Source organism: Gossypium hirsutum, chromosome A03 (assembly GCF_007990345.1).
Source record: "Gossypium hirsutum isolate 1008001.06 chromosome A03, Gossypium_hirsutum_v2.1, whole genome shotgun sequence".
NCBI classification, from domain to species: Eukaryota; Viridiplantae; Streptophyta; class Magnoliopsida; order Malvales; family Malvaceae; genus Gossypium; species Gossypium hirsutum.
This window is the reverse complement of record NC_053426.1, coordinates 7,641,407-7,656,692: the sequence shown is the minus strand read 5'-3', so window position 1 is coordinate 7,656,692 and position 15,286 is coordinate 7,641,407. Positions and strand designations below refer to the sequence as shown.

Below are 15,286 nucleotides of genomic sequence, written 5' to 3'. Positions count from 1 at the left end.
AAAGTTAATTTGGAATTTTATTAATAAACATTTTATGTGGACCTAAATAGCATTTTGGAAAATGATTAGCCATGTTGTCCCAAGTATTATTTTTATTTTTTGGGTCAATATAATCTTATTCAATTTTTAATATCTTTATGATCCTTGAACTGTGGGAATCGAAAGTTGACAAATAGAATATCATATGGAAATCACGTGTTTGAATATAACATATAATAAATATGGGTTAATATACGAGAAAATATTTTATTTTAAAAGTTATTTTTTTAAAAAATTTATTCAAGAATTAATATGGGTGCTGTGGTAAAAAAATTACTGGGTAACAGAGGTTGAATCCTTAGATGTTTTATTTAAAAGTTATATAAAAATATGAAAAATAATAATAGTAATCGTGTTAATTATTTTCTAATTGAATGAGTATTTGATTAACTTATGACACCATTTTAATTAAGAGTTTTATTAATAATATAGATGTTTTTTATTTAAATTTAAAAATAAAATGGATAAATAAATGTGATAAAAAGTAAGGTAGATTTTGATGGATTCTCCTAAATAGTAAATGCACTTTCAATAGAAAAACAAAATGCATTTTCACTCCTATGAATTATTCTTTTGACTATGAGCATTTGAAATATGAAATTAACATCTCTACCATATATATTAAAAAAGTCCCCCATGGGGTAATTGCTTGACACCTGGTAAGTTCAACTCTCTAAGGTTTTTTTTTTTTTAAATTTTAATGCGGTTATAAATTTATAAAATATTTTATATTTATTTTAAGTTTATTTTAAATATATGTAACTGGTTTTTTATATATAAATTTGAGATTTTTTAGCTTTTTTTCACTTTACTTTTTTATATATAGAACATATAATTTATTTTTAAATTATGTATTTATAATTATTCATCCACAGGAGAATATAAATATTAAAATATTCCTAAAACATATTTTTAAAATTTTTAAATTGAATTTTTTCCATTTTTAAATACTTATACATATTGGTTAGGATTCATATCAGATCCATTTGAAAATAATTAAAAGTTAACAAAGTAAATGATTATTTACATTACAAATATTAAAAAATATTATCGGCGTCGTCGGGCCGAAAGTGTGCCAAAATTTGATGGGTGTTGGTTGCGAGGAGGATTTCTTCGTACTTGGGGTTTCAAGTCCTCATGTTCTTCATCTTCATCTTTATTCCATTCTTCTATGCTTGAGTGTTGTGTCATCCTAGGTTGCCATAATATATCATCGTTTGTAGTAACAGGTGGTTGCAAAGATGAGCCACCCCGGTAGAACAATGATGTTGAGAGTGTTTGCAACACTATCGGGGAATGTATGGTGTTGCATAACCCAGTTGCTGATAAAATGTTAGAATTGTCAAAGATAGTAGATACATCGGTGTTGTTGTTAACATTGGCACTCCATATGGTGCTGGGATAGAGGTGGTGCAAAAAATAAACCTACAGAAGGTGTTAATACATGGTAATGGTGCATAATGTGGTGCTTGTGTAAAAAAAAAGGGGTTAGTGAAAGCACTAGAATAATATGAACCATACTGACTAGAAGGTGGTGCACTCCTCGATGCCTTGTAACGCCCCCTTACCCGAGACCGTCGCCGGAGTCGAGCACGAGGCATTACTAAACTTATTTGAGCACTTAAACAAATTCGGACAAGCTGTCCAACTGCGTCATAGTTGCTTAAAAATTCATATCTTGAGTTCTGAAACTCGAAATCAAATTCTGTAAATTTTTCCTTAAACTAGACTCATATATTTATCTACTAATTTTTTTTTAATTTTTGGTCAGGCCAATTAGTACAGTTTATTAGTTAAAGTCTCCCCTGTTTTAGGGTTCGAGTACTCTGACCTCTGTGTATTACGAATCAGATATCTCCCTATACAGAGTTTCAATGACTATGCCGTTTGTGTCTAATAAAACTAGACTCAATAAGGAATCTATACATATAAAGCATAACTTCTAATTATCATTGTACAAATTTATGGTGAATTTCCAAAGTCAGAATAGGGGATCTAGAAATCGCTCTGGCCCTGTTTCACAAAAACTTAAACTTCTCATAAAATATAACTCATATACCTGTTTTGTTCCATCCATATGAAAATAGACTAATAATTCTTCAATTACATATTTTATTCATCATCTAATTGTATCTCTACTATTTTTAATGATTTTTCAAACTCACATCACTGCTGCTGTCTGGATCTATTTTATGGTAAATTTTGCCTATTTCATGGTTTCCATGGATTAGCTAGCAATTTAGCATATATAACACCAAATATGATCATGATTAGCCATTCCAATGGCTAATCATTACCAAACATTTCCATACCACTCAATATCCATATCATAAGACCATATATACAAAATGATTATAATGCTATACATGCCCTACTCAAAATATACAAGCCATTATGCCAAGATGGTATACGGATAGTGTGAGTGGGCCTCCGACCGTTCCCGATTTCCGAGCTGGCTTATCAAAACTACAAGGAATGAAAAGGAGGGAGTAAGCATAAATGCTTAGTAAGTCCATATGAAATTAATAAGCAATTACCAACATGCTTTTAAGATAAAACACCACAATTGTACAATTATACATACTCAGCTTAAACTGTTTTATCGAGATACATTTACTAAATAATTTATTTCTGGAGCTATGAAACTTCAAATTAAGTTCCGTTAATTTTCCTTGAAACTAGATTCATATACCTTTCTTCCATAAAATTTCCAGAATTTTTGGTTTAGCCATTTAGTACAGTTTATTCATTAAAGTTTCCTCTGTTTCGCTGTCCAACAGTTCTGACCTCTCTTCACTAAAAATTATTTATCTCATAATTCGGGACTTGGATGATGTTCCTGTCTATCCCTATTGAAAATAGACTCGATAAATATTTTAAATATATAAATTAAAACTCATAATTATTTTTGTACAATTTCTAATGATTTTCTAAAATCAGAACAGGGGATCTCGAAGTCATTCAGACTCTGTCTCACAACAATTTAAATATCTCATAACATAAAATCTAATTGCATGCACCGTTTCCTCTATATGAAACTAGACTCATCAGGATTTAATCTCATATTTTATTCAGCCCTTAACTCAATTTTCACAATTTATGGTGAATTTAAAAATTTACACTACTGCAGTAACCCAAAACTGCCAAGACCATATTTATTCATTCACCACTATTATTCACTAAATCCATACAATATCATTTCATCCATCATGGTAAGAACACATAATTATGCTTCATAAGCATAGATCCATAATCTCAATGTCATCAAGTATCAAGAATTTATTCCAAATCGTGTCATTTTCATAATATTCACCAATTCTTAATCCTTTTGGGCCATTTCACATTTTCGTTCATAATCAAATTAGGGAACGATTACGGAATTGAGTACCTCATTATCACAATGCCATAGTAAAACTATGGTCTTGCACATAGTCACATATCACATACCGAGGCCATAGCCCAGCCATGGTCTTACACGGATCACATATCACACTGATGCCATATCCCAGATATGGTTTTATACAGTAGCACATATCACACCGATGCCATATCCCGGATATGGTCTTATACGGAAGCACATATCACATTTCTCCGAAGCCATAGCCCAGCTATGGTCTTATACAGAAATCACATTTCACATGCTGCCATGGTCCAACCATGGTCTTTTCCGTCAATTCGTCTTAGCCACTGAATGAAAGTACTCAAGTCCGTTGTTCCATTTAATTTGTACTTTTATTCAAATATCATTTTACAATTATCACAGTTTAATGACATTTTATATGCAATAATATACTATATCATTCATGAAATTTTCATTTCAAAACATTAAATTACACATTGCATTATTAAAAATCATATGAACTTACCTCGATATAAAATATTAGCAATCGAGCTTATTCCTCGTAAACTTTATTTTTCCCTCGATCACGACTTGAATCTCGTTTCTCTTGATCTATAATATAAATTATTTCTACTCATTAGCATTTATTTGATTTCTATTTCACTTCACAATTTATGCTGTTCAAATTTCGAAATTGCACTTTTACCCCAAAATTTATAGTTTTTACAATTTAGTCCCTACTCAATTCACCCATAAATTGAACTAACTTTTCTCAATTAACACTTTATTTTATCATTATAAACTATTTCACAACCTTTGATATTCTGAATTTCAACACCAACATCTAATTCACAATTGTTTTCACAATTAGGTCCTAAATACCATTTTCTATCAAAATGACTTAATAAAACAACCTTAATATGAAATTAGAACTTCAATTTCACAATAATTCATCATAAACTGCCCGTACTCAGCCAGGGGAACTTCCAATTTCATCCACCAAATCAAAAACTAATGAATTAGATGATTGGACCTAATTGTAAAAGTCACAAAAACATAAAAATTACTAAGAAAAAGTAAAAATTGAACTTACATGGTGCAAAAATATGAAAAACCAGCATAGGAGACCTGCTAAGGTGTTTCTGGCTGAGAAAGATGAAGAAATGTCTAGATTTTTCAATTACATCATTATTTAATTACTAACTTTTATGCTATTTCCAATTTTGCCCCTTGTTCACATTGTTTTATTGCTTATTTCATACCCAAACCGTCCAGCCATTAACCTTTGGGTCTAATTGCTCTTTAAATCCATCTTTTTAAATACTTAAGCTATTTAATCACATCTCACAAATTTTGCACTTAGTTCAATTTAGTCCTTTTCACCTAATTAATTACCGAAACCTTAAAATTTCTTGACGAAACTTTAATACTAACTTATTTACACTCCATAAATATTTATAAAAATATTTATGGCTCGGTTTATGAATTCGAGGTCTCGATACCTCGTTTTTATTCCGTTTTATCTACAACTTCCTATACTACATAATTTCATTTAATATCTAAATGACCAAAATGCCCTTACTACTAAACTTTCCAAAAATTCCATCCATGTCCAATTTTTGTCCATAGACTTACAAATTGGTCAAATTCTCTGTAAGGACCTCTAATTAATAATCTAATTCAATTTTATGCAAAATGCTTCTAGAACACAAGTTTTGCAATTTATTCAATTTAGTCCCTAATTTCAAATTAAGCACTTTATGCATAGAATTTCTTCACGAAATTTTCACACAATCATGCAATCATATCATAGACCTCAAAATAATTATAAAAAAAATTCTTTCTATCTCAGATTTGTGGTCTTGAAACCACTATTCCGACTAGGCCCAAAATCAGGATATTACATGCCTTGTGTGAGGTCGGAGCTAATAATGATTCTACTGAGTCATTTACTCCCAACCTAGGATTCATATGGGGTCATCTTGACCTCCTTCGATGACATTGCCTATTCCTTTCCTCCTTTGGAAGTAGATATAGTATACCATGATTTCTAGATCATGTCATGTAATCCAAAGAGGTTGTCAAATCTAGTGTGAGAATTGGTTCACTCATAAATATGAAATCATTCTTATGCTCCCAAATGTAGATATATTTGGCGTGAAATTTCACCGAATCTTTGTCAGTTCTCCCTCGCAAGTCAACCTTGTGTAGTTCTTCGATGTCCTAGGGAAATGACAGAATACTTTGCCTAAACCCAAACTGGCCCATTAGTTGATCGGACTCATGCATCTTGATCATCACAAAAACTATCAATGGCACCTTGAAGTGCCAAATATTACAGTTGGCCAAAAATTCAACCAGGATGCATTGTTGAATTCTCAAACTAGCGCATGACATCCATTCAAACTATTGTACGAAATTATAAATTTTATAAGTACCTAATATTAATTTCAAATCTTTACCCAAATATTATATAATTTAAAATTTTAAAAATTCAAAAACTAACATCAGTTTTCGTTTGTTGATTTAACAGTAGTCGTGTCACACTCTATTCTTTTTAAACCCAGAAATTAGGAACCATTAGGGAATCTAATTGAATAAGACTGTAAGTTGGCAGTCTTAACTGAAAAATCAGGAAAAATTAGAAACAAAATGGAGCATGGTTGAAATCTAAGTTTGGTTCAGCTGGATTAAAATCAGTTGGTTTGTTAGTGGAAGACAAAATGATTGCCAATAGATGGTTTCTAAAAAGTTGAAGATCGTGTGTGAGGGGTTATAAAAGGCTGAGAAGTAAATCCTTAAGGAGATTCCTCCTAATTCTATTTCATTTTTTTCCTCTTCTTCATCTTTCATGGTTGCTCTGAAGAAGCAATAATTATGGAAAGCTCTACTTTGAGTGGTGATCGTAAAGAATTAGTCGAAAAAGTAGAAAAACTAATAAGCTAGTAAGGTCCTAAATCATTCAGTGTACATAAGATTAAGGAAATAAAGTTAAGGGTTTTTTAGAACCATCTTAAGGGTTCTGCATGTTTTTAGAAAACTAAGTTTAAACTGGAATTACTGAATTTAACCCATGAATTGGTTGTCTTGCTTAGCTTCTAGAAGAATGGAAGCTCTAGCGTCTGCAAAAGTTAAGCAAACAAGGCGAAGAAGTATCAGGTGAGTTTTTGCACTCCAACCTTGAAATGCTAAGTATACTGAAAGTTTGCATAGGTCTATGAGTATCCGTCATTATAGTTTAGTAGGCATGATCCATGATGTTTCATTTATAAAATGCATGAATTGCATATGAAATACGGAAAGGGGTCTCCGTCAGGATTAGACGAAGTTAGGATAGGAAAACGGGTGATTTTGTTAGATATCACCATCTGATGTTGCTATGTGCACCCGTAATGAGCGAAACTTCGACCTTGCGGAGAGGGCACTGCGGTGTTCAAGCATCAATGTTAGGAATTGTGAAATGGATGGAAGGCAACGGGGAAAGTAAGTAAGAAAGATCATGGCTAAGTCATGAGTCCGACTGGAGGCTATACGCAATAAATAAGTAAGACCATAGCTGAAAGATGTTATGGCATTATAAGAAAATGAGTAAGACTATAATTGAAAGATGTTATGGCATCATAATAAAAATAAGTAAGATCATAATTGAAAGATGTTATGGCATCATGTGTTTGTCCGACAATAATCCAGAGTGAGACCTTAGTTGAAATAATATTTACTCTTAATTTTATTTGTATTTATTTGAAATATTTACTCTTAATTTTTTTGACATATTTAATAATATTTATATCAACATGATTAATAAGGAAAAAAAAAGAAGATTTAAAAAATGTTGCAGGGGAAGCTGTAAAAAATAATTATAAATTGAAATAATAAATTTCGAACAACAAGTACAACTAACACAACTTAAATTTAGGCCACACTTAGAACGATGAACACCCTTGATTATTAGGCCATCAGATAAGACTCTATCTTTTTATGTATTCTTTTAATTTAGTTATCTATCTATTCATAAAGAAAGCATCAATTTGCTTTCATCTAATCCTTTTTCTAAAATATATTCCGATTTGATTGATATCCAAATCCTAATAAGAATATTAAGAAACGAACCCAATAATAATTATTATTATCAAATTGACCTTTATTTATTAATTATAAATCTGAATTAAATAATATGTATTTAATATCCTTACCAAACTTATTTATTAATCCGAAATCTTGATTTAATTAAGATAATTAAAGTTTCTGAAATGTAATAATAATATGATTTTATTTTTAAAAAGACTGGACTTTCCATGTTTGTTACCATTGTGATTTCCTGTTTGTTAACAATGATTTCCTTTTTAACAAGTTTAAAAAAAATTGGATTCTCATGGATGATCAAATATCTTCCATTTCACGCCTATAAATATCCTTTCAATCACACCTCAATAAATCATTGCTTTCACTACTTTCAATTCTTCATTCCTTCTGTCATTTTGGGTTTTACTCTTCTTCTTTTTTTTGTGAAATCAAGATGGATCTTGATCTTTCTCCAAAGCTGGCAAAGAAAGTGTACGGTGACGATGCTGGAAGCTACTACGCATGGTGCCCCGATGAACTTCCTATGTTGCGTCAAGGCAACATTGGTGCAGCCAAGTTGGCCCTTGAGAAGAATGGCTTTGCCCTCCCTCTTTACTCTGATTCTTCCAAGGTTGCTTATGTCCTTCAAGGTATCATTTTCTTACGAGTTCCTCTCCTTTTTCCATTTTGTGTTTCTGGGTTTTTGTTGAATCTTTATGATATATGATCAGAGTTGGGATTGAAAAAGACCCAATCTTTCTTTAATGGAAATATTAAATAGCAATTGAGTTGAATTGTGTTGATGTAGGGGCTGGTGTTGCTGGGATTATTCTCCCTGAATCAGAGGAGAAAGTGATTGCAATCAAGAAGGGTGATGCAATTGCTCTTCCATTTGGTGTCATCACCTGGTGGTACAACAAGGAGGACACTGAATTGGTGGTCCTTTTCATGGGGGATACCTCAAAAGGCCACAAACCAGGCCAGTTCACTGATTTCTTCTTGACAGGTGCCAACGGCATCTTTACTGGCTTCACAACTGATTTTGTGAAGAGGGCATGGGATGTGGATGATGACACTGCCACGGCCCTAATTGGTAACCAAAAGGGCAAAGGCATTGTCAAGCTTGATGCCAATTTCAAGATGCCTGAACCCAAGCCCGATCACCGCAAAGGAATGGCCTTGAACTGTGAAGAAGCTCCGTTGGACACCGACATCAAGAATGCCGGCAACGTCGTGCTCTTGAACACTAAAAACCTCCCTTTGGTCGGCCAGGTGGGTATGGGGGCCGATCTCGTCAGGCTGGAAGGTAATGCAATGTGCTCCCCTGGCTTTTCTTGTGATTCAGCCTTGCAGGTTACATACATAGTCAAAGGCAGTGGTCGTCTCCAAGTGGTGGGCGTCGACGGCAAAAGGGTCCTGGAAACCATCGTGAAAGCCGGCAATCTGTTGATTGTGCCAAGGTTCTTTGTTGTTTCAAAGATTGCTGATCCAGATGGTTTGTCATGGTTCTCAATCATCACCACCCCAAAGTAAGCTCCAAGACTTTGAAATCCATTAAAACTCCATTAATATGCAAATGATTGAAACTTAACATGTTGTGATTTGATTTGCAGCCCTATGTTCACCCACTTGGCTGGAAGCATTGGGGCATGGAAGGCGATATCACCTGAAGTTCTTCAAGCAGCATTCAAGGTTCCTGCTGAGACAGAGAAGCTTTTCCGTTCCAAGAGGACCAATGATGCCATCTTCTTCCCACCACCAAAATGAAGGCCATCCGTTTAGCTGTCTTCTGTTAGTTTTTAGTGTGTTTTTTTTTTCCAAATAAAATGGGTTTTAGTGACTATTGAATTGGATTATTAGTGATAATAAATGTTTTTCTTCATTTGGTATATGTCAATGGATGATATGAATATCAATGAATTAGGTGTTTAAGTAATCATACTGCATTTGAAGGTTTCATAGATTCAAACCTCTGCAAATCCAGAATTGATGAGAAAATATTAAATCATTATAAAATGACACATGATTGATGAAAGGGTATAAATTAGCAGCAGCTTTTGCGGAAACACAATATTCCTTTCAGGGAGATTAGATATTAAAATATTGCTTATAGAAAGATTTAAGCATAAAGAAAACCTTTATTTATTTATTGTACCCATGGTTGAATGGAATTGTTGTAAAAGGATGATCATATCTCATCAACTAGAATTTGTTGGACCATCCTTATAGTAAAAAATAAATTATCATTCGGAACTAATGTATGGTATTGTGGTTACGTCTTAGAAGCTAGTAACCAAAACACCATTGGGATGAAAACCCAATACCAACTCCATTTGAGATGAGTTACTCTTTTATTTGAATTTGTATATGCTTGACTAATTGTAATTGTAGTAAAACTTTACATGTTCACTCTTTGGCTTTTCTAAACGAATACGGTATTGAGATTTTTTATCAAGGCGCGATTGATTTCTAAGATCGCTTTCGGCTCTAGGCCTTTTACTAATTAGTCTCGGTAAAGTCCCTAGACGACAAATTTTGAAACAAGGCCCTCGGTAATGTGACATAATGATTCCTTATTAATTTGAATTTTATTGAAATTTCATAAACCGAAATTAAAATTGAACTAAGTGAAACAAAATCGACTGAAGGACTGAACGTAAATGAAAAAACCCCTCTTATGCGTATGTAAACATGATATAGGTTAGCAAGTGGATCGGTATTGAACAGATGTATAAAATTAAAGTCTATATATATCTAGTATAGATGATCATATAAAGGGGATTATGATTTTAGATCAAAGCAATTTGATGAATTCCTTCTAAAAGTTTATATCAAAATAGTATTAGTTGATGAGAGTTACTTCGGAAACAAAAAAAATAAAGTCGATTTTTTTTAATTGTTCTCTCAATTTGAATAAAATACAACTGAACCTCGTATATATGAATTAGCAATCATAACCTATATAGATAAAATTTACAGCAGGATCTCGAAAAACAAACAATTTAGTGTTTTAAATTATTTTTATCATTAAAGTTAATTTCAAAGTTTAAGTTATTTCAAGTCTATGAATTGGTTTTTTTAAAATTCGATTTTGGATGGTTTATAGCGGTATCCATGTGCTCTTGGAAAGAAGAGCAATTTTTACATTATATTGTATGTACAGGCCAATTTTGGGCCTAGCCCAATACCCAAAACCAACACCAGCCCGATAAGCCCAAGTCTCCAAATTTTTTGGAAAGCCAAAAACCCTAAGGTTTCTGGCGCCGTTGCCCATACCCTGCTCCACTATAGCGGCCCCTTACCCCCACGCGTCTGACACCGGCTGCCACCGCCCAAGCATCTGCCACCATGATGTCCATACCGGCCATACCCTGCAAACACATCAAACAAAAAAAGGCAGCCACAACAGAGGAATAAGAGCATTCTTTATTGTTATTGTAATCCAATATAAAACCGAAAGGAAAGATTTTCAAAGGGGACGGATGGTATTTTGGATAAGGAGGGATTTTTCGTTGTAAAGGGAGATACATAAAAGATCAAACACAGAACTAAGAGAAAAAAAGGTTGTTCTTCTTTAAAAATTTTGTTCTCTTCGTTTTCTTTTTCATAGTTTTTATTTTTTTTCTTTTCTTTTCTTCCATTTCAAATCTATTTAAAAGTAATTAAAAAACAAAAAAGGAAAAAGAAGGTTACCTGAATCGGCCCACTGAAGCCGTCGTCGTCGTCGGCTCTTCGCCGTCGTCAGACGCGAGTTTAAGTAGAGGCCCGAAGCTTTTCTTTTTTCCCCTCGCTTCCCCCCGTTCCTTGGCCTTGATCTCTGAGTGCGCTGCAACGCGCGGCCTAAGGGCGCCCTTGCATGGCTCCGGCCACCGGGCAAGGGGAGGCACGACGGCGGCTGGGCCAGGAACCCGAACGGAAAAGGGGAAGTCTCCCTTTTATTTTTTTCAATTTTCTTTGAAAGGGAGTGAAACGGCAGAGGGAGTAAAAATATTTTGCTTTTATAGAGATGAAAACGGCGCCGTTTAAAGGGGAGACCTGCGCACCTTGCCCTAATGGTTTATTTGCGCTTTTGGTCCCTCTAGCTCTGCGACACGTTCCATGTAGCCTTTTAATTCTTTTAATTTTGGCCGCACGTTTTTTCGTCTGCTCCAATTTAGTCCGCGCATAAATGCGACGCTTCAGGACTTGGGCATATTTCCCGATCAGTCCTCCGTACTTTGCGCGCGTCCCATTTCAGTCCCCTAGCCTTTAAATATCTCATGTTTCGGCCCCAAATTATTTTATTTGTTTGCGATTCGCCCTCAAATTTTAGTTTAGTTTTCAAATTTAATCCCTTATTTGTTATTTTAGTTATTTTATCATTAAATTAGTTATTTAATATTATTATTACTATTATTACTACTATTATTATTGTTATCTATTTATTTATATTTATATTTAAAATTTCGGTACATATATATATACTTATATATTTTCTATATTTACAACTTATGTACATACCTACATATTTATATACATATTTTCATTTTCATAAATATATACACGTACACATTTTTCTCTAATATATATATGTATATATATACTCATACACATTTCTTACTATATCTTATAATTTGTATATAAATACACGTACATATTCTCTATTTATTTTAAATATATTTTATATTTCATATTTTCTACATGCATATATATACACTTATCTATTTATATATTTTAATTCATATACCTATACATGTGTACATATTTACATATATTTTTATATTTAATAATCTCACAATACGTATACATACATAGATTTTTCATATTTTCATAATTTTGTGTACATTCATGTATATACGTTCTTTACATCATACTCATTATTTATTTATTTATCTTCATTTTCATTATTATTTGTATTTAATAATCTTATTTCCGTTGCTATTATTCGTGTTGTTTCTATGCCATCATACTCATTATTGTTTTGCTATGCATATTAACATCATACATCAAAAGGAAATTTTTTAATTAAGGAAATATTTTGCGTTTGGAAAATTCGAGAAAATCGTGCCCTAACTTACTGAGCTTCGATTCTTTTCTCGTTGATTCTAAGTAATCGAATATCCTTTTTAAAATTAAAATAAATGAGGTTTAAACAAAAACTAAAGGCAAGCATACTCTCGAAAATACGATGTGTTGTATCCTAACTTATTGGACGTGACATCTTGTTACTTCGAGATAAGGAAGTATTTTCCATTTTGATTTATTTGAGTAATTTTAAAATAACAATATAAGGAGGGATTGTATTTTAAATTCTTTTTGAGTTTTCAATTTTCGACACTAAGACACTAATTAATCAACTAGGTACCAATTTTGGGCGTATCGAGGGTGCTAATCCTTCCTCGTGCGTAACCGACTCCCGAACCCATTTTTCTGAATTTCATGGACCAAACTTGTTGTTTTAATAAAATCAAACCGTTTATTAAAAACAACCACTTTTCGAGGTGACCCGATCACACCTCATCTAAAAAGATCGGTGGCGACTCCCGTTTTTTTTGTTTCGTCAAAACCCAAGTCGACCCCGTTTTCATCCAAAAAAATGGTGTCAACATTGTATTTTTCTGTTTTATAGTTATAGTAGTATTTTATTATTTTCTAAAAAAAAGAAGAAAATCAGTACCGAGTTATGAATACACTAAACTGCAAAAGGGTGTCGACACCATCAACGGTGTACTGGTTGGTGTTGTGAAGGGTCTCAACGACGGCATACCCTTGAGCATTTTCATATTTTCCGGTTCCACCAACAATAGCAATAGGAGACTCAACCGCAGCCGTACGGTGCACCCCAAAGAAACTAATAGCATCATCTTTATCATGATCATCTTCATCATGAAACATAGCAGTGAACGCCATCGTATGACTGCTACCATCCGTGGAACTAGCCACATAAAACCCCTGTGCTTTACCCATTATGGAAGACCCATATTCACGTCCTTGAGTCAGTTCATCATCTATCACGATCACAGCTCCAAACAAGAGCCTTTGTAAGGTAGCTTGTGATGGCAGTGGTATGCCTTTATTAGTGATGATCCCATTGCGTTTCTTGGAGAAAGGGATTTCATTGGCTTGGCTAGGTGTGGGCCTTTTGGCAATGGCAATCACCCCAGCAACAACCCTTACCGATGGTGTTGAGCCACCAAATATATCATGCATGTAGAATGACAACGTGGGGCGATGATCGCTTGTGTTAGCCTGCATGGGGTTCGACGAGGGTTCCATGGCGGGACCGATTACGGGTGTGGTGTTAGCTATGGGTGTCGGAAGAGGTGGGAGTGTATGTGTATCATCATGATGAAGAACTCTTGTTCCATTGACATAGTATTTCATGGTGATGGCTAAGAGCAATAGGTGCAATGTGCCCTTAAATCGTAGCTCTTTCACCATTTTAGCTTAGTGAAATGACAAGAAAATTGAAGAGCTCTTTTTTTTTTTTAAATCTTAAATAAACATGATGAATTTGTATGCTTGTATATATGAAAGAGTTAAACAATGGTGGAGTAGGGAAAACGGGAAATGGAGTGGTTCGGATCTTTCTGTGATTTTTTTTTCTCATTTGTTCTCAACTTTGGTCAAATGGAGTTGTTTAAGGTTCAAATTACGACTAGATTTAGTCCATATTAATTTTACATATTTTACTTATTTATTTTATGATGTCATAATTAATTTAAATGATTAATTTTGTTAATTATTTTAATTAAAATTATTGATATAATTTTTTTTTCGTAGTATTCCTTTCTAACTAGTTATGGGGCATAAAATTTTTGGTATTAGAAAGTGGAACTCTCCATAAGTTAGGCCGGATCCTAATAAAATTTTAAGTTTTTTTGATAGGTTTAGGTTTGGCCTAGTCTAAAAATGGGTCTAATTTTTTTGCCCAAATTTGACTCAGATTATAGATGTTAAATCTTAGCTTGGGCTATATTAAATTTTTTAGTTTATTTTTTATATAAAAATTTTAAAAGATATAATACATCAAAAGTACTAAAAATATTAAAATACATGTTTCCTAATAAATTGAAAATAAATTTAAAAAATCTTTATGTTTAAATAACACTGAGATTTATGCAACTTAATAAGCTAATGCATCTAAAAATAGTAGCAAAATTAATAATAAAATAATAGTTGTACAACATCTAAACAATAACAACAAAATAGTAGCAAGATAATAGTGAAATGGCAGTAAAATAGTAAGAAAATAACTTTTTTTTTATAAAGTTGGACCGAGGGCCTAAGAACCTTACTTAAGACTCGACCTGTTTTTTAAACAGATCTTATTTTTTTGCCCAAATTTATTTTTTTAACTTATATTTTTATCTAAACTCTCTTAGTTTTTGAATAGAACTTCGAATCAAGCCAAGTAACCCAGCCTATAAATAAATCTAGCCAGAAGTAGGATGAAAATATAACCCTAACATTTGATCTTGTCAGGGTGCATTTTTTTTTCCTTAAAAAAAACTTGGTTTCAAGGGTGGGACTAATTTTCTATTAAGAATTTCAAGTTCGGTTGGGTTTTCATCGAATCTGCACTATCTCGACGTCGAAACTTTTAGCAAAATATTCTCTCTTTTTTATATTTTATAACTAAATTTATAATTTAATTAGAATTTCTTTTAACTTTTAGAAGACTTTAAGATTTTTTTACTAAACTTTAGATAAATGTTTTTAAATTTTATAAGATTTTATAATATGTATTTTAACATAAAAAATTATTTAATATTTTAGCCGTATTTCTTCTTTTCTTTTCAGGTTAAATTTAAGTATTAAAATTTTAAAATAAACTCGAATTTAAAATTAGAGATATAAAATTTG

General features: G+C 32.7%; 2 protein-coding genes across 2 annotated transcripts; one reads left to right on the top strand and one right to left on the bottom strand.

The window, feature by feature from the left end:
• The first annotated feature begins 7,670 nt into the window (after positions 1-7,670).
• On the top strand, positions 7,671-9,377 carry LOC107963928 (glutelin type-A 1). The gene is made up of 3 exons (XM_016900480.2): positions 7,671-8,091; positions 8,250-8,970; positions 9,055-9,377. The coding sequence occupies exons 1-3, from the start codon at positions 7,896-7,898 to the stop codon at positions 9,206-9,208; spliced, it is 1,071 nt and encodes a 356-aa protein (XP_016755969.1). The 5' UTR covers positions 7,671-7,895; the 3' UTR covers positions 9,209-9,377.
• A 3,713-nt stretch (positions 9,378-13,090) lies between these two features.
• LOC107887530 (dirigent protein 24) lies at positions 13,091-13,977 on the bottom strand. The gene has a single exon (XM_041094043.1). It carries the CDS (start codon positions 13,859-13,861, stop codon positions 13,091-13,093), a length of 771 nt encoding a protein of 256 aa, XP_040949977.1. The 5' UTR covers positions 13,862-13,977.
• Positions 13,978-15,286: the final 1,309 nt, after the last annotated feature.